Below are 19,544 nucleotides of genomic sequence, written 5' to 3' on the forward strand. Positions count from 1 at the left end.
AAATGTTTTCAAACAGATGAAATCCGATTACAATAAACAATAAAGGCATTTTGGGGGGGAAAAAATCTAAGCATCCACGAAAGGAGGACAGGACGGCTCCATCCGAGGGAGCCACCCCATGAGCTGTCACCTGCAAAGTCTGGGAGTAGAAGATCCTTTCCCCTTGACTGTCTCTCCAAATTCAAGTTCAAAGCCAGCCAGAGGGGAAGCCAGTTACAGGGTACTTTGATTTTTCATTCTGTACCTTTCTAGAATTTTTTATTTTTTATTATTACTTATGTTGATATTATTTTTATAATTACAAATTATTACTAAAGAAAGTACCGTGGTCTGTTCAGAGGGCTCTGGTCACACCCACACGCAGGTGGGTATGTGTGTGTGTATACATACACTCATTCTGATCAAAAGGCACCCTGCACCTCTTTGCTCTTGTGGAACCTTCTAGAACTCCTCTGCTAAATACCTCTGTAGGATCTGTATGGGGAAAGCAGGCCACAGGCCGCCTGCTAGTAAAATGAGCATTTTCTGATCTGTAGCCAGGGAATCACTTTGGAAGGACGGCTAGAGATGGGTTTTCTGAAAGGACAGGTGACTGACTGAAGTGTTTTCTCCTTCTAATGCCTTTTCAAAACAAAACTCCCGTGTATGTTCTCTTTTTTGTCAAAAGCCCGTGCCCGTGCACGGAAGAAGAAGCCAGAAATCTTCTGTTGAGGCCCACGGGCCTCAAGAGAGGCGGGGGGAGCCACCAAGGTACTCCAGGGCCTGGAGCCGGTGCCGCCCAGGGGTTTCTTCCTTGTGGCCAAACAGCTACTTCACAAATCCTTGCAGAGAGGCCGCTGGTGCTCCTACAGGGCGCTGTTGTTTGAATTCTAGGAGGTCCGGCCCCTCGGCATTTCAGGACCCTTCTATCCGTGGTGTGACACTCTCTCCAAGTGTGGTCCCCAGCTGGATGGGGAGCCCCTAGGCGTGCCAGAGATGCAGAATCTTGCCCCCGTCCCCACATTTACTGAACGAGAACCTGCATTTTCACAAGAGCCCCGGGTGATCCGTGTGAACTTGCAATTTGAGAAGCAGCGATGACGCTGCTCAGAGGTGACCTAACGGTACGGTCAGGGAGGAGTTGCAATCTCCCATCTAAGAAGGCTGCACACTGTGGGCACCCAACTCCTGTAGATGGCGTTCTGGAAAAAGCAGAACGATGGGGACGGTGAGAGACCAGTGGCTACCAGGAGTCGGGGGCGGGGGAAGGAAGGATGGATCCGTGGGGCGCTGGGGGTCGGTAGGGCAGAGGAACCACGCTGTAGGGTACCGTGATGGTGGATATGTGTCATTACATGTGTGTCAAAACCCAGAGAATGTACGAAGAGTGAACCCTAATGTACGCTGTGGACTTTAATGACTCATGATGTATAACATTTGCTCCTCAAGTGCGACGAATGTCCACACTGACGCATGATGATAGTAACAGGGGTCAACGATGGAGTAGGGGGTGAGGGAGCGTCTGGGAACCCTCCATACTTGCCGCTCATTTGTCCGGAAGCCCAAAGCTGCTCTAAAAAATAGTCTGTCAATTTAACAACCACCACGACAAACCAGTGGGGCAGCAGACATTTTCTCTCTCAGTTTGGGGTGCATAAAACCATCCCTGAGTGGTCTTTATGTCATTTCTTCCTGCCTGATGTGGGTCGCTGCCGTTCTGCCCGACAGCTGGGCAGGACCCCAACTGGCAGGAAAGGAGACTGTGGGATGCGGGGAGGGGCCAGGCCCCCCGGGGAGCTGGGGGTCCCAGCAGGCTCCACACCACCTTCTGGTGTGATCCGACGTGGGTCAGCCCCGGGTTTATAGGGCAGGGTCCCTATCGAACCGAGGCCGTGACGGAAGAATGCAGAGAGAACACGGATGCAGATACTTCGTGCTCCGGTACACTGATTAGGAAATGGCCAAATTGCTAATCCTGGGGGAGTGTGAAATATGGCACCAATTCAAAAGAACAAGGGTCTGTGCTAATCTCTGCATCTCCCACTTTCTGGGTAAGTGTGAATTTCATTACACAGAGAAGTATAGCCGGATGTGCGACTAATGAGGGAATCGGCCCTTCTGTTGGAAGTCACCTCTGGCAACAACAGGACGTTCCACTCTAGCGTGACAACTCGACCCCATGAAGGAATTCACGTTTTCTGTTGATACAGCAGCTGGAGGCGTCTAGAAATCCCAAGGTTAGGAATGGGGGGGGGGACTGTGGACAGGGCACCAAGTCCCTGACAACACAACCATGTGCACCCACACAAAGAGACAAAGAACGTGAAGCCGGTGGATACAAAGCTGGGCTGTCTTTGAGAGTGACCGTTGATTTCGCCTCTCCACACGTCTGGTCGCAAATCCTGCTCCGAAATCATCTCAGGGAAGACAGCAGGCAATGAGTTTGGGAGCAGCGTGGGGCACGAGCAGTCAGACGTGGGACCACCACCGGCGCTCTGTAGGATAGGTGCTCTCTCTCGAGCGTTTTCAGACGTGTGCCCACAAGACTATGTGCCGCGAGCTGGTGGCCGTTCGTTCACAGGGGGTGCGAGGTTTTCTTTCCCGCTGGGCTCCCGGAAGCCATCTTCTTTACGGTTGTGGAGTTTGGCTGAATTCTGCTTTTCGTGACGGCTGGCTTCTTCTGTTTCTGGCTGTTGTTTTGAAGTGACGTCAGGCCCAGCATTTTACAGTACTTGTTACACTGGTGTAGGGCTTTAAACTGATCGATGAAGGTCATGGAACAGTTGCCTTTAAATCCTTTGTACCTGTGGGTTTGGGTAGAAGGACACATACTTTTTAAAACACGGGACACTTTCACCAGCCTTCAAAGGGGAAACTAATGGGAGATGGAAAACACATTGATTCCGGCCCCGGGCAAAGATGGCCGAATATTCCGCCACAACTACTGATGGGAGAAACAAAGCCTGTGGGATTAAGTAAAGGCCGAGGCCCACAGCATGCACATTCCAGACCAAAGGCCTGTGACTGTACAAGTGTTCTAGATGCTTACGGTTCCAACGAAACAGCATACTATTGCCCTTTTTTTTTTTAGTCACAGTAACTAGTGCTGGGCCATCTTGATAAAAACTAGATCTCTTGGTAGTCTGAAAGCCACCCTATCCCGCCCAGAGGTTCTGAATAAAAAAAATTCTGTAACGTTGGGGCTGGAAGACATTATTTAGTTTTCAACGTTCTCTTGTTTAAATATTTTTATTTATTTTTGAGAGAGAGAGCGAGAGAGCGAGAGAACCTGAAGCAGGCTCTGCACTGACAGCACACAGCCTGATGTGGGGCTTGAACTCATGGGCCGAGTTACTGTCATGACCAGTATTATCACAGGCCGTCCCGTGGCAGGGACGTGGAAGCCGACATCGAAGGATGAGGCAGGTAAACGGGGGAGCGGGGGTGAGCCCGGCACACAGAACGTTTGGCATGATTTGTGAGGCCCCCGAACAAAAGGAAACCATGGGCTCCTCGTTCAAAAATGATGGAGGCGTCTGAGACCACAGTGGTGGAGCCCGTGTTCGACAAAGCCCAGGGCCCTTTTCATGGCGGGCCCTGCTGGCTGGGGGACAGTTCTGGCCATGGCTGATTAATAGGACAAACAAGAAATCCGGCCTCTTTCATTTGCTGGTAGAAACCACAAAGGTCAAGGAAACCTGGAAGGAATGGAGACCAAGACTGTGTGCTTTTCCCTGTGAAATCTATGCCGGGTTGGAAGCTCTTAGGGGAGTGGAAGGTTCCTTTCATCTCTGGAACCAGAGCAGCTCTGTCTTGACCAGTTTGTTATAAACGCAGCCTGCTCCCTCCTCCTCCTCCTCCTCCTCCTCCTCCTCCTCCCTGCGAGGGAACGCTCTGCCCCCCTCACCCCTGCAGGAGCCCGCAGTCCATTTTTGCTTGTGAGAAATGCCTTGGTTTCTAAAAGCCAAGCTCCCTCCTGGAAGAAAAAGTCCGCTCAAGACAGGGGCTCAATCCAGCAGAGTAGGAAAATTCTCCACCGCCAACCTCATCATCTTTACATCTCTATCTTCCATAGGACATGGCGTGACAGGCGGAAATGTCAGCCCCACTGCGTTTCTCTGGCGCCTGAGCGCCCCTGGCAGGCCGCAAGGCCGCGTGGGCCTGTGCTCATCAGACGTGATGGAAAGCCAAACCCGTCCTCCTGCTGGAGGGAGGCCTCCCGCCTCAGACAAACCAGGAAGGTCATGGGCAGGGGCAGCCTCCCTGTTGAAGCACATCCCTGGAAACACGTCACGGCCACCTGTCTCAGGCCACCCGGAGGCTTTTAAACACTCAGACAACATCTAGTCTCTGCAGGGAAAAATCACTAACTCACCCTGGGACCTCCCAGAAAATTCGATTGTCGCTTCTTAAGCATCGTCTGGTGGCCAAGTGTGTAATGCTGGGTACGAAGCGAGCCCTTTTATAATGGTTCCCATGCTCTGGAATGGGAAACACTGAGTGTGGACGAAGAAGCAGGACTTCGGGCAGCCCAGCAGGGTCTGTCCTCTCCAGTAGCCCCTGAGGGCCCAGACCTCTTCCCGGAAATCTGGCACCTTCTTTTCCTCTATGTCCCTCTTTCTTTCTTTTTTTTTATAAAAAATTTTTTTTAACGTTTATTTATTTTTGAGACAGAGAGAGACAGAGCATGAATGGGGGAGGGTCAGAGAAAGAGGGAGACACAGAATCTGAAACAGGCTCCAGGCTCCGAGCCGTCAGCACAGAGCCCGATGCGGGGCTCGAACCCATGGACCGCGAGATCATGACCTGAGCCGAAGTCGGCCGCTTAACCGACTGAGCCACCCAGGCACCCCGTCCCTCTTTCTTTAGAGTCCTCACGGAAAGCCAGAGTAGGGCAGCAGGGACCACTGGATGTCACAAGAGCCGCCGTGGGTAATGGTGAGGCTTTACAGGGAGGGTTGCTCTGCTCAGTCGAGGAACCCCGGTGTTTCTCCGCCCCCGGCTCCCCAAAAGCCCTAGCTCAAGTGCATTCGCGTGGAGTCCTCCCTGGGCCCGCCCTCACCGCGAGGAGAAGCACCTCCAACCACTTCCCTCCATCTTTAGGAGAACGACATCCACTTCTCAGAATTCAGGGTGTGCCTCACCTCTCCGCACAGACTGTGATCTCTCCCAGGATACTACCTGATTCCCGACATACCTGTCCAGGGGAGGCTTTTCAATAAAGGCCAAGGAAACAGGTGGATAGAAGCCCTGTCCCCAGAGCTACCTCACCTTGGCCCAAGGGGGCCTCCAGATCACATTTCGGGACATTCCTTTCTCTCTTGGTCCAATTTTGGACAATCGACTTGGCACGTCACACAATAATGAACTCCCATCCCTCGCCTATCACAGCTGTAGACCTTTTCTGGCTACCTAGCATCCACAGAATTAAAAATCTTTCCCCTTTCTCAACCTGGTGATGGTCTCAGTCAGGGATGCTGGGCTTCGGCCATGACTTCTGGTTCTCTCAAACTCACAGCCATCGCTGACGCCTTAAAAGGAAACAAGGCCACATCCTTTGTGTTCCGAGATCAATTAAGCCGGAGCGTTTCAAAGGACACCAAGCTCTCCTCCGACACCAAGCAATGGGGTGTCCAGGTTCTCCTGCTTGTGGTCCGCCTTCCATGCCACACGAGCCACGAGGAGTAGAGGGGACCGTGAATCTGAAATACCCTGGCACCTCTCCAGCATTATCCCCACTGCACTCACCGCCGTTGATCTTGTTAGACAGATGCACAAGGCTAGACAGTGTCTCCCCCAAATGGCACGTCCTTCCTAGAACCTCAGAATATGGCGCTTGGGTGGCTCAGTCGATTAAGCATCTGGCTTCAGCTCAGGTCATGATCTCACCGTTTGTGAGTTCGAGCCCCTGAGTCGGGCTCTCTGCTGTCTGCACAGAGCCCGCTTCAGATCCTCTGTCTCCCTCTCTCTCTGTCCCCTCCCCCACCTCAAAAATAAATAAGCCCTAAAAAAAAAAAAAAAACGTAGGGTTAGTATAGATGTCATTAAGATGAGGTCACACGGGAGTAAGGTGGGCCCTTAACCCAGTATCATGGGCATCTATGTAAGAAGGGGAGAGCAGACACAGATGCACAGGGAGAAGACCGTGCGATGACAGAGGCAGAGACTGGAGAGGCACGTCCACAAGGCTGGGAATGCGAAGGGTTGACCGCCACCTCAGGAAGCCAAGAGAGAGGCGTGGGGCCCTTGGGAAGCCAGGAGAGAGGCGTGGGGTGCATCCTCCCTCACAACCTCCAGAAGGAACCCACTCTTCTGACACTGGGATTGGACTCCTGGCGTCCAGAACGCGAGAGAATAAATATCTGTTGTTCTGAGCCACCCAGCTTCTGGTCATTTGTTACGGTGGCCCTGGGAATCCAATGCAACGGGATAAAGCACCTCATAGAACTTCACACGCTTCCATTGTTAGAAAGCTTAGCTCTGTGCAGTTTTACTCACTGGGTCTTTTTATCCGTAACCTCAAATTAGTGGAATCTTCCAGCCCATCACTTTAAGTTAACCTGCCCGCCCTCCCTCACTGCCTCCAGAAGAAGAACCATACATTCCTTCCCCTGAACAGCACTCAGTGGGGCCTTTTCTTAAATAACTTCCCCTCGGATGGGGGTGGTGCATATAAACTGCCCAGGAATCTTGTTAAAATGCCAGTGTGGGGGACACCTGGGTGGCTCAGTGGGTTGAGCATCCGACTGCGGCTCGGGTCATGATCTCACAGATGGTGAGTTCCAGCCCCGTGTCAGGCTCTGGGCCGACAGCGCAGAGCCTGGAGCCTGCTTCGGATTCTGTGTCTCCCTCTCTCTCTCTGCCTCTCCCTGGCTCGTACTGTCTCTCTCTCTCTCTCTCTCAAAAATAAATAAACGTCAAAAAAATTTTTTTCTTAAAGGCCAGTTTGGGCTCAGAAGGTCTGGGATGGGTCTGAGTTCCTGCACTTCTAATGAATTCTGAGGGGCTGCTGATGCCGCTGGTCCAGGAATCCCAAGGAGTAAGGAGACAAACTAAAGCATGAAGACCTCAAGCCCACCCCTATTGGACCTTGGAGACACCTTTTAATTAATTAATTAATTTTTTAAGAGGTTTTTTTTTTTTTATTATTTTAGAGCGACGTGTGAGAGGGGAAGAGGGGCAAAGGGAGAGACAGAGATTCTTAAGCAGGCTCCACACTCGGGGCAGAGCCGGACACAGGGCTCGATCCCATGACCCTAGGATCGTGACATGAACTGAAATCAAGAGTCGGACACTCAACTGACTGAGCCACCCAGGAGCCCCGGCGCCTTCATATTTAAGTCGGGACCCAGGTGTATCGTTTGTCCTTGAAACTTGGGTCATACAACATCCCAGAGCCTGCTTCTGGAGGGGCTAGGAAGCTCTCTATTTCTACAATCCTGCCCTGACTCGGCACGGATTTATTCAGTCCTCACTACGTGTTGCCAACCAGGCTAGTCTGATTGCTTGCTGAAAAACTATTCCTGTCTTCTCTCATCTTGACAAGGGGCTCATGCAAAAATCATCAACTGACGGCAGGGTCGGCTTCTCTCTCAGCTTATCACGCTCCCCCGTGCCTCATATTGCCTCCAAACAAACCTGGAGAGGGGGAGCGGGTGGAGCCAAGTGGCAGAAACTTCCAGATCTGGCTGTGTTGAACAAATTAAGGTGGTTTTTTTTTTGGTCTGGCTTAAGAAGGGATCCGTTAAAAAAAAACTCGGTGGGACAAGGAAGAGCAATAGAATTGAATTCCCATTCGTTGGTAAGCTTTGCAGAAGCAAGTCAGAGACTGTTTACAACAGAAGTTTTACTGTGATATCCTTTCTGAAGAAAATTTTAATTTATAGGGAATGACCACAAGGACACAGAATTCAGGCTGAAGATGGGGGTGAGGAATTGAAATAAACCTCTTGTTTCAGGGTGTGTGTGTGTGTGTGTGTGTGTATACAGCAAAGCCTGGGCTGGATTTATGAACAGGTGGAACAGATTGCCATCTACATGTAAAAGGAGGGGCCCTGGGAAGCCCCCCACTCTGGAACCATCTAATATTCCTGATATTCCTAATATTCCTTCCATTAACACCCTCCATTTCTTTATTCTTTCGTTTTTTCATTCAGGGGGATTAAAAAGGATCCAGCTTTTCCAGAAGCTGGCCCTCTTGTAGGGAAGACAGACCCATAAACAAATAATTACACTATGCCGTGATAAACAGCTCCAGGGACCTGAGAGATGGGGGTTTTCCCACTGCGTGGTGGGTTCTAAGGATTCACACAGGAAGGACGGCTTGGGGTTTATCTGGCAGAGGGAAGAGCACGGGCAAAGGTGCTAAGGCAGAGGATGTCCTCAGCAAGGCAGGTGTTCTGAGGAGAGCTGAGGCCAGAGGACATTTCTGGAAGGCTCCGTGAGCCATGCTATGTGATTTTTCCCGTGGGTCGGCATTTCCCAAAATATGGAGCAGTAAGTCCCACAAGATGCTTTGAGATAGAAAATAATCCTGTGGCATAAGCGCTGTGATTAATGCTGCATAACCTTTGTCCCTGCCCCCGCGGGCCTTCCAATACACGTTGGCTCTTTAAACACCCCTAGGAAGCCTCACACCAAAGAAACCTCCCACACTTATTCAACCCAGGGTTTCCCGAGATTATTTAACAGCACATAGATCCCTTTGAAAGTGCTTCTGTCAGAGTCACTGAGCTCTTTGGGGAGTGGGGACGCTGTAATGTAACCAAATCTGTGTTTTCTGTACAAATTGTATTCTGAGGTTGCCTTGTACAAGCTGACCTTCCTCCCTTGCTCTTTGCACCCCACCCCCACAAACACCATGGAAACCCTGGTCCGGCCACCACTACTACGGCTCTAGCCTCCCTGTGGCTGTCCTTGCGCCCCGCCCGTGTCGGGCAGTTTCCCATGCCGCCCCCAGGGTTAAGTCAGAGCCTCGGCCACAGGGCTGCTCAAGCGGTCCCAAATCCCCGAGAACCCACCCCAGCTCCTCCCCTTGGCCCCCAGCCCCCACTGCTCCCCCCTGCCCACTCTCTGCCCTCACGCCTCCTCTCCGGCCCCTCCCTCAGCCCCCAGTTGGAGCTACAGCAGGGGCTGCTACCATGGAAACAGGCCCTGGCACTTCTCTGACTTCTGCCCAGGCTGGAAAAAAAAGGGGAAACGTAAAGACAGGAGGACAAATGCAGCCCACGAGTCTGGTTCTCTGCTTCTGCTGGCAGGGGCATTCCAGAAGCCCTGCACGCTTGCACGGCTCCTGCTGTCTTGCTTCTCAAGGCGTGCCCAAACCAGGAGGGGCTCTGGGCTGTGATCCCCGTGGAAGAGGGAGCGGGGCCGGGGCCCTGGGGAGGCGAGCGAGAACCGAGCCTCTCTGATGGTCCGTGGTCCATTCTGGAGACCATAAGTCTCGTCCCCATGGGTGTGGAGGAAGCATGGAGTCCTCTCCTTAAGATCTGAGACACAAACTGAAGTCGGGACACAGAGGCCAAGGAGGGGACACTGGAGGCAAGACAGCCATGAAACAGGCAGTCCGAGAGTCAGCCACCGTCCTCAGCCCCAGAGCTGGGATTCCCAACGCCCGCCCCCCATTTTAGCTGCGGAGGGGGGAGCCTCTTTAGGGCTTGGGCTGGGCAGCCAAGGCCAAAGGGGATCAGGGCTTCACCATCAGATGCCTGGGGCAGGAGGAGGGGGGCGGGCTGGCCACACTGAGTGTGCTCAGGTCCGGCCAGCGCTGACTGAGGGACCTTCTTTATGGGACAAGCCCCAACATCCTATCAGTCCACAGTGAGCCCCTCGTTCTTTACTTCTCTCTGGGCTACACACACACACACACACACACACACACACACACCACTCCTTTTTCCAGCTACCTTCTAGACGCCTTCCTGTCTTCTCTTCTATTAGCAAACTTGAGTCCGCGGCATCTTGGCGCACCCCCCTCTTCGGTTCGGGCAACCCAGCTCCGCTGTGCTTTGCTCGGACCTTCCTGAGAGCGCTGGTGGCTCCTTTCCGGACAGTTCTGGGCTTCCTCCAGCCCTCTGGTGTCAGGCGCTCGTGAACCCTCTCGGCCCTCACTGCGTCCTCATCTTCCATTTCCCTCCTACCGTCTCCCAGGTTTGTCCTGCAGCCGCCGATCTCACACCCAGCAATCTCTCCAGATGGTCTTTTGGTTCAGACTTGCCTCTGAGGCTGGATGGCAAAGGACGAGGAGCCTGGCTGTGGGTCCTCGGGTTCTGGGGGTGACTGGGCGGGGCGAGGGGGTGGGTAGTGCTGAGGCATGGGAAGAACCCCCCAACTCCAACTGTACTGTCATCTGGAAGACTTTGGGGCAAAGAGCAGGAAGCTGCCACGCTATTCCCACTCCGTGGAACGGGTATGTCCTTGCTGACTCCTGGGTCCAGGAGACTCTGAACTCACACCGAGAACATTGCTAGTAGCAATGCCTTGCCAAAATTGTGGAGGGAGGGGAAGGTAAATGTTCCCTTCATGGGCCCCCAGACCTCCTTGATGGCCAAGACTGGCAAACAAACCAGCCACTGGCCAACCGGCTCTACCGCGAGATGGCTTGATCAGATTGAAATGGGATGCAGACTGCCTTCCAGGGTAGATGACAAGGAGGGCAATGGGGGAAAGCGGACATTTAGGGGGCAAAGCGCCTTTCTCAGGTCCCTCAGACCTGAAAGGCTGTCCTCTGAAGCCCGCCTTGGCCAGTCAGCTAGAACGTGTGGGTTCTACAGCCACAGCCCTGCTGTGAGAAGCACTCACATGATGTCGGGAAATTCTGTTCCCAAGTCCCTTGGTTTCCTCCCTTCCTGGCAGAGTCACGCGCCCGCCTGGAGAGTTAGCTAGCCTGCCTGGAGTCACCACACACACACACACACACACACCGTGCACGTGTGCACACAAGCCTGCCGTAGAGCTGTGTATCTTCAATACAAATCCTATTGAATACAAATCCCAAATTTGCACTGCCCCTTTCTCTCCAGGTACAGTGGGGTCCCAGACTTGTGACGACCGCCCATGGGCACACGAGGCTCACGGTGGGCAGTGAGGGCAGAGCCTTTTTTTTTTTTTTCTGGAACTCAACCCGACTGAAGGTGGCAGCCCTTTTTTGTCTCTCCTCTTTTTCATGGCTTGTAGGATGAGAGCTGGACACAATGACATCAGTAGAACCTGCTTTCTCCAGGCAACTGTCCTTACCATGCTCCTTACCATGTTGTTTAGGTCCTTACTGCCCTTCCGCAGGGAGCAAGCCATTTGCCATTCTGTCCAGGGTCTCCGGGATTCGGTTTCCATGTCAGGGACACCGGACATCGCCACACATTTCAGGATAGCTAACTGGTGGTCCCCCTGGGGAGTGTCCTTTGTCCTTTGTGGCTACTCATATCAAACCGATTTTGGTCCAGTGCTTACCAACTGGGAAGAAATCTGCTCAGGGTACTCTTTGTTTTACTTCAATCTGGCAACATAAAAATGAGTTTGGTTTTGTTTTTTTTTCTTGAGCCTTCTACAAAGGGTTGAAAAACATATTGGCTCTGGCGCCCTCTGGTGGCTAATCCCAATCACGCCATCTCCCCAGAAATTCAGCAGCTGCTGGCTGGGGAGGGGGGTGTGTTCGCAGGACAGACTGTGACACGTGCAGGTCTGCTCCCCTGCGTGCGTTGGTTGGCACTGGTTTTGCTTTGGTTCCACTTCTGATTTCTCCAGTTATAGAATTAGGCACTGTCCTAATTTTCCCCTTCAAAGAACTCTACATGGCGAAGCAATTTCAAATCGGAAAAATGTTCAACTGTCCCGTCAGTATCCAGGGTCTGCCTAGAAAATGGCTTATTAGGCTGTGTCCGTGCTGTTTGCCATGCTTTGTAACTTGAGGTTCTCGCACTCGCCACTGCTGAAAGATGACAGGCACCGAGGTACAGGTGATGCGTTTTCACACATGTTCCCATCGCCGGCTCCCAGGAGAGATAGGACATACTTCTGCTTTAAGGGCCATACTACCAGGCAAAGCTGAACTAAAACAAGTAAGTCACGGGGCACCTGGGTGGCTCAGTCAGTCGACCATCTGACTTTGGCTCAGGTCACGATCTTGCAGTTTGTGAGTTCGAGCCCCGCCTCGGGCTCTGTGCTGACGGCTCAGAGCCTAGAACCTGCTTCAGATTCTGTGCCTCCCTCGCTCTCTGCCCGTGCCTCACTTGTGCATACGATGGAGACTGAGACATAAGGGACTATTTTCTTTGAATGCCACAATGGCTTCTCTTCCCGCAAAAGACCCTGACCACTGCTGGCCAGAAAAAGGCCCTAAATTTGGGAGATCTTCTTCTGTTCTAAACAATACAGTGTATTATTTATTATTTAAAAATAAAATTTTTTAAGTTTGTTTTTAGTAATCTCTACTCCCAGCCTGGGGCTCGAACTCACGACCCTGAGATCAAGACTCACAGGCTCTTCCAACTGGGCCAGCCAGGCGCCCCTGTTCATTATTATTAATTAGTTGTAAAGTAAGTCAGATTGGCCTCAGCAGTCCTCCCATCCATGCCTTGTGTTCTTTCTCATGTGGTTAAAGACCGTGTATAAGGCTGCCTACACGGAACACCGCTCCTTAAGACTGTGCCCATTCCCCAGGCTCTTCTCTTTCCAGCATGGACGAACTAAGCCCGTGGGGGCGCTTGCTGTGAATCAAGAAAAGCATGTCATCGGCCACCGTTCGTCTCTCCTGCTCTCTGGAGGCCCGCTGGCCTCTGCAATGCTCCCCAACTTTCTCCTCCCTGCTTGCTACTGCTTCCCACCTGGATCCTTCTCAGCCTGTCTTCGAGCTGCCCCAGAATCAGAACCCTTTCCAAGTCTCCCCGCTTTGGGCTCCATTTGGCAGCCCGGGCTTCCACCGGCTTCCACTGGAGCGTTTCTTCAATTGAATCTCGGCTCCAAATGTTGAGGGTCTGCCCCTCTTCCTCGGGGCGCCTTACTTCACACAGTGCTATGCTCCTCACTTGGCAAGTAAGGAGGCAGGATGTGGCTGTCGGTTCTCAATCCAGAGCACAGGGGTTCCGAGGGGCCTCCAAAGAGAACTCCCAACCACTCCTTACACTCCGAGGGTCCTTCTTTGATCAGTTTTTTAAACCGGGCTTCTAAGAAACGTTTCTTTGGCGGGGGGGGGAATTGCAAACTTAGGAAAAGTTTACAGAAAAGTTTCAGAAAAACAACGGACAAGGTGATCTAATATCCCTTCTAAAGCTCTCAGAATTCCCTTCCCTCGCACCGCCTCCTCCGTGACCACTCCTTGGGAGGGAAGGCGGTAAGTGATACTTTATAGACAACATTTTGCGCTGGGCTCCAGCCATCAGCTCTGGTAATAGGTCTTGGGCAGCTGTCCCGGGCCAGATAAGTCACATTAGAGAACAAAACCAAGGGATTGGATTTCTTTTTAAATTAGGAGAAAAAACATGCAATGAGTTCCCGGAGACTAAGACGCTTTTAAAAGATGTCTTAAATAATCACGCTCTTAAGCTTGTCTTAGTTTTTGAAACTTCTGCTTTGTTTTGGTGCAAAGTTGTTCTAAAGAATGGTATGATGTCAGCGTCAGTGTCAGCATCGGTGTTGGTGTCAGGCTGAGGCAAGAGGGGGAAAGGACACCAATGTTTATCACCAGTGTTTATCACCTGCATACGAGCTTCAGGGCCTGGATGTCGATTAACGGCAGGGGAGGGGGGGTGCGGGGAGGAGGGGGAATCCTCAAGACATCCCGTAGATCCCCATCCTGTAGATCAGTGCTTCCAGAATTTAAAGTCACGTGACCACATAGCTGGTAAGATGAGAACTCAGCATTCAAACCAGGTGAGCATGATGCTGAGTTTACAGTGTCCCCCAGAGAACATGGGGTCTGCCCTACTTAGGAAATGCTTCTGAGGTCCAGAGAAATCCCTTTATAAATAGCATGGTATAATTTCTTTTCTTTAAAAAAAAATTTTTTTTTATATTTTATTTATTTTTGAGAGACAGAGAGATAGCGTGAGTGGGGGAGGGGCAAAGAGACAGGGAGACACAGAATCCAAGGCTCCAGGCTCTGAGCTGTCAGCACAGAGCCCGACGCGGGGCTCAATCCCACAAACCGCGAGATCATGACCTGAGCCGAAATCGGACGCCCAACCCACTGAGCCACCCAGGCACCCGTAATTTATTTTCTAAATGGGGAAATTTGTCCAGGAGAAATGACTAACTAGATGGATGCTAGGACAGCCGGAATAAAAACTGCACGGTCCCAGGCAAACCAGGATGTAGGTCCCCCATCCCAAGGGCCAGACAAATGCCTATAATACAAGAAGCAATGTTACCACTGGGAGAGTCAGAAGCAAATGGCATGAGCAAGATTTGAACCCAAGTCTCTCTCTAAAACCCCTGTTCCCACCACCTCTTCTACTGAGGTCTCATACCTGCCCTATATTAGTGCCGGGGCAGGGGCTAGACAACTAGGGCAGCCCCCTCCTCGACCCCGAGCCTACTGAAGCTTTTCAAACCAGCCAATTCCCAGCTTGCCTTCCCTGCCTCGCCCTTTCCTTCCCCAGAAAACCAACTAAAAGCCGTGGCTCATGTTTTCCCCACCCTCCTCCTGCCTCCTGGCTGACCGTGGTGCCTCCCTGTGTGGACCCCAGGGCCTGGCCCTCTTGGGGACCGTGGGCAACAAACCTTTTCAGTGGCCATCGTTTTCTTTTTCAATCTAGAAAAGGACTGGCGTCACCATACCTGAACAATAACAAAACCCAAGGCATGCGTCCCTTCTAAAGTCACTTGCCGTCTATTCCCTCCTCGTAACAGACAGTCTCCTTGCGTGGGAACAGCAGGGGCGGGCCAAAACCGTGGTAGCTCCAACCCAGAACTTTATTTTCACCAAGAACTACAGAGAGCCTGCTTTCTCCTCAATGGCGGTCGTGCAAAGCAGAGAGAAGGCACAGTGGTTCAAGAGATGACCTGGGAAAATGCTGCAGGGCCGTCCGGGCGTATCCCACACCGGACAGAGCAACACCCCACACTAAACTGGGAAAACAAAGCCATCACCACAACCAAAGTAACTCATCACTGCTCTCCCCCAGCCATGTGCTCCTGAAACCACCACCAGGAAAGCGTGGGAGTCGCCTGAAGGGCTTTTGTGGATAAGAGAGAACAGAAATACATTAAAAATATGCCAATCAAATTCACTGCGTTCAAGTGCAAAAAAAAAAAAAAAAATTAAGAGGCTTCTAATAGTGAAGCTATCAAAGGTAGAAAAATGGAATATTCATAATTGAAAGAAATCCCAATAATGCTGGCATGGTCCCCCGACCCCCCACCCGCCGGGGCGGTCCTGTTAGTAATTAATCTTGAAGTGCATTTCCAGAGTTCTTGTTTGTTTCAAAGTTAGGAAACAAATGTGTTTCCCTGCGAGAACAAAGTCCATAAATATTTTATGTAAGTGACAGAAGTGAATTGAATTCACCCCGAGAACATCTATCATCCACGGTTAGGACAAGAAACCTACCTGCCCACATCAGCTTCCCAGTATGTGTGCCCGGCAGGTATTTGGAACCCCGGGGTGGAAGGAAACGTGCTTGGTTTTTTTTCTACTCACCCTTTTGCCAGTGTTGCTATGCCAACGTCAGTTAACTTCATTCCCACGCCTGTAGGAAGAGAGAGCGGAGATGGGATTTGTGTTTCACGGGGGTCCTCAGAAAGGACCGGCCACCTCTTCCGGGGCTAGGGGTAGTGACAGCCTCACGGTCAAGTTCTTTCCTACGTAACACACTTTTCCTCCTCATTTCCATCAGCAGAGGCTACTTTCTGCCGAGGCTGACAGCCTTTCAGACATTCGTCGGGCTTTGTGGGATGACAATGGAGGACAGCAGGCCTGTGACGGCAGCTGAGGGGAGTTGTGTCTCGTGGAAACCAATGGTGGGGTCTGCCGCCCCAGGCCACCTGAGCTCTTTGTGGCTGGGGGAGTGATGTCCTCTGTCCACCCGGCCCACGCCCTCTGCTGGAGGAGGGAGGCCGGTAGCGCTCTGAGGGACTGTCAGGCTTGTCACTTGTCCCAGGAGCTCTCTGCCCAGAAATGCTCAGGTCGGGGCTGCGGTCCGCTCCACTTCACCGAAAGTGGAAGCCCGTGCGCAATGGCAGGTGGCGTGGGCGTGGGCCGGGGGGGAGGGGTGAGGTCGGCAGTGAGAAAGTTCAAGGTGGCATCTGTTCAGTTCAAAGCCCAGCTCCAGATATGGGATTTCCCATCTCCATGAAGATGGTCTCCCAGTTGAGGACAGAAGATTTTCTGGGTTGGCTTTAGGCCTGGGGGAAACACTCCCGAGCTACGTGTAGGCTTTTAACCACTGGTCTGGAGATGCTGACGCGTGTCACCCGTGGCGCAACCCTTTGATGCTTCTCCTAACCTCTCTCCATTCACCCGTTGGCAGGGCCGGCTACCAAAGCCAAACAACCAGAACAGCTGCCGGAGCCTTCCGCTCTGGTTCAGCAAAGAGCCACACTATCCCTGCTGGAATCCAAGCACACGGAAGTGGAGACGAGGCACGCTCTGGGACAAATTTCCCCAGACAAGAGGCAGTGGAGTGAGCACGCCCGGCTCACTCTATGTCCTCAACCTCTCCCAGATCTGGAGGAAGACGCCCCTTTCCGGTGCCTGGAGTGTGGGTGGCCTCTGGCCTTTCCCGACTCTCCCTGCCACACCAGGAACCAATTCAGCCACTGTCTCTCTAGGCTGATGGCTACGGGCACTTGGTCCAATTTAGCGGACCTCTTCCTCACGCTCACTCACGCAATCTAGTCACAGGCCTTCTATGGCAGGGCCTGGGGTCCACGGTGCCACCGGCCAGTCTGTCTGGCTTGCCTCCTCCTCTCTTGCCCCTAACTCTTATCCTATCCAGGCCTGTGATTGCTGTATCCCCCACGGCCAGCAGATGCCCTGCTCACTGAGAGGCCCGGCCACACGGAAACCAGTCTGGGCTGTGGCCAAAGGAACAGGCAACCATCTTCTCCGAAGCCAACCCTGAGGTTAGACGTGATGGCAACCTAGCTCCGTGGGTCTCGACTCCCAGAAGCGCTGTTTTCTGGGGCCCTGGAAAGGAAACCTAATGGGTTAATGCTCTGACGCAGTAGCATGTGCCCGGAGCATGGCAGAAATCCAGGCCATGCTGCTATGCAGGCCGGTTAGGCAGACAGAAGCAACGCGCTTTTCTGCAGTGCACCTGTGAGCTAAATCAGACACGGCACTTTGGGAGAGCCAGCGGGCAAGTTCAAAGGCTCTTTCGCAGCTGGCGACTACTTCACCTCATTCTTTCAAAGCTGCGAACAACTAGAACGTATGCAGAAATGCTGCACATCGCCTTTATTACAGGGACTGTGCTTTTTAATAAACAAACAAACAAATAAATAAATAAATAAAGACACCAAATTGTAAAAACCCTCTTTGGATATCTTGTTTTTGTGGAAAGCCGTATTTAAAAATCACAGCTCCGCGCTGCACGGAGGGCCAATTTTAAGAAGTTATTTGGCACAAGGGTCCTTGAACGTGGGCATTGCCTTTCCTGCCTCTCACGATCACCAGCTGTCACTTACAGTTTAGAAAACGAGAATGTAATTTTGAAAAGGAAACCTCTCTCTCTCTCGGTTTAATGATGTGCCAGCAATTCTATCCATGCGTCTACAGGAAAATAATTTGAAGTCCAGTTGGGGATAACGGTCATCTGCAGGTTGTTTCCGGTGGAAGGAAGGAAGTAGGCGGCATCAGAAATTTGTTCCCCAGAACATGAGTTCTTGGGTTTTTTGGGTGACAGCTTCCTAGGAACCTTAGTGGTTGGTAGCAGCGGGCAGATCCCAAGACCAAATCACAGGCGGGACTTTGACTCCCAAGCTGGCAGGACCCACGGCGATCCTGTCAACAAGCAAGCCCAACCAGGCAGGGGCTAGCTTTTAAGAGTCCAAGAAGGTGGGGCGCCTGGGTGGCTCAGTCGGTTAAGCGGCCGACTTCGGCTCAGGTCGTGACCTCGCGGTCGGTGAGTTCGAGCCCTGCGTCGGGCTCTGTGCTGACAGCTCAGAGCCTGGAGCCTGTCTCAGATTCTGTGTCTCTCTCTCTCTGACCCTCCCCCGTTCATGCTCTGTCTCTCTCGGTCTCAAAAATAAATAAACGTTAAAAAAAATTAAAAAAAAAAAAAAAGAGTCCAAGAAGGTAATAGTTGAGTTCGGGTTTGCTTGGGGTTTTGTTTAGTTTTTCCATCCTAATTCCAGTGTCTCAGTAAAATTATAAAATGCACAGGTTATTTAGAAAATGGATGTGCTACCTTGTGCACAGCAATGATGACTAGAGAGAGATTTTCCTCAGAAGCAGAGAGTAAATAAACATTGTTATGATACACTGTGCCAACACATTAAACCGCACATGTCACTTACAGAGAGACGTAACGTTTCACTACACTTGTTTACAAGTGCCTGGAAGCGAAACTAGCTGTGCATGAAGCTCCAGGGTGTTGCTTTTCACCAGAAGAACGATATTTATCGCGAAATTAACTCTGAAGGAGAAAAGATGGAGGGGCCATCAAGAATTGCACAGCCAGTGTCTAATGAGAATAGATAGCTGTGTATTAAGACCGTGTGTGTGTGTGTGTGTGTGTATGTGTGTGCATGTGGCAGTGAAGTCTCTTCAGAAAGTGAGCAGACATGACTGACTTCAATATGCAGACTGGCCCCATCTGCGAGACTGTAGCATTGCATTTCCCAGCTGGTCTTGAAGAAGTTCCTCGCTGGAAGCTTTAACATCAGGAGACGCTTGCAAATCTCTTGCAAATTGGCAGATTTGTGGTTTAGTGGAAAGAGCTTGGGTTTTGGAGTCAGAAAGCACAGGGGTGGAGTCGTGGACCCCTCTGCTTATTAGCAGAGTGACAGCAGGCAATTAAAGCACCGTCTCTGAGCCTCTGTTTTCTCATCTGCAAAATGGGATCATAATGTGCTTTGCAGGGTCATTATGAAGATGGCACAAAAGTCGTCGGAAAAAATGAAGACATACAAAAACTGGTGACCTCCAAGCACGGTGCATAGCCTAGTTAATTCTATTGTGCCAGTGCGAGTCCCCTGGTTTTGACACTGAACAGGCGTCATGTAAGACGTTAACAGTAGGTGAAGCTGGGTGAAGGGCACATGGGGAACTCTCTGAACATTTTTGCAACTTCTTGTGTCTCTGGTTATTTCAAAATAAAAAGTTAAAATAAATGGGGAGCACTTATGGTGCGGCAGTGCTGTGCCAAACGTTTACTATTCTATTTAATGCTCACAACAACCCCACGTGTAAAGCACTGAGGCACAGAGGTAAGTAATCTGCCCACGGCTAAGAGCTAGCGAGCTGGGGGCGGGCAGGGGGCGGAGGGGACAGAACCCAGACGCGGTCTCGCTCTTTAGCACCATGATCTAGGTAGAGCTTGAGATCCTCGTGTGTGACCACATCTGACCTACAGCGGGCATGCAATTATAGTTCGGATTTTTCTTCACGGCATGATTATTTGGAAAGG

The 19,544-nt window shown here is 51.7% G+C and overlaps 1 protein-coding gene across 13 annotated transcripts in view; it reads right to left on the reverse strand.

Moving 5' to 3' along the window:
* Positions 1-1,377: 1,377 nt before the first annotated feature.
* Positions 1,378-19,544, reverse strand: part of ALPK2 (alpha kinase 2) — a 148,343-nt gene continuing 130,176 nt past the window's right edge. For all 13 annotated transcript variants that reach the window (XM_027069066.2, XM_053205762.1, XM_053205761.1 and 10 more), the window contains 2 exons: positions 15,614-15,662; positions 1,378-2,783 (listed from right to left, as the gene is read on the reverse strand). In XM_027069066.2, coding sequence (XP_026924867.2) covers positions 2,555-2,783; positions 15,614-15,662 — 278 coding nt within the window. In that variant the 3' untranslated portion in view covers positions 1,378-2,554. The remainder of the gene's footprint in view (positions 2,784-15,613; positions 15,663-19,544) is intronic.

This window comes from Acinonyx jubatus, chromosome D3 (assembly GCF_027475565.1).
Source record: "Acinonyx jubatus isolate Ajub_Pintada_27869175 chromosome D3, VMU_Ajub_asm_v1.0, whole genome shotgun sequence".
Lineage (NCBI taxonomy): Eukaryota > Metazoa > Chordata > Mammalia > Carnivora > Felidae > Acinonyx > Acinonyx jubatus.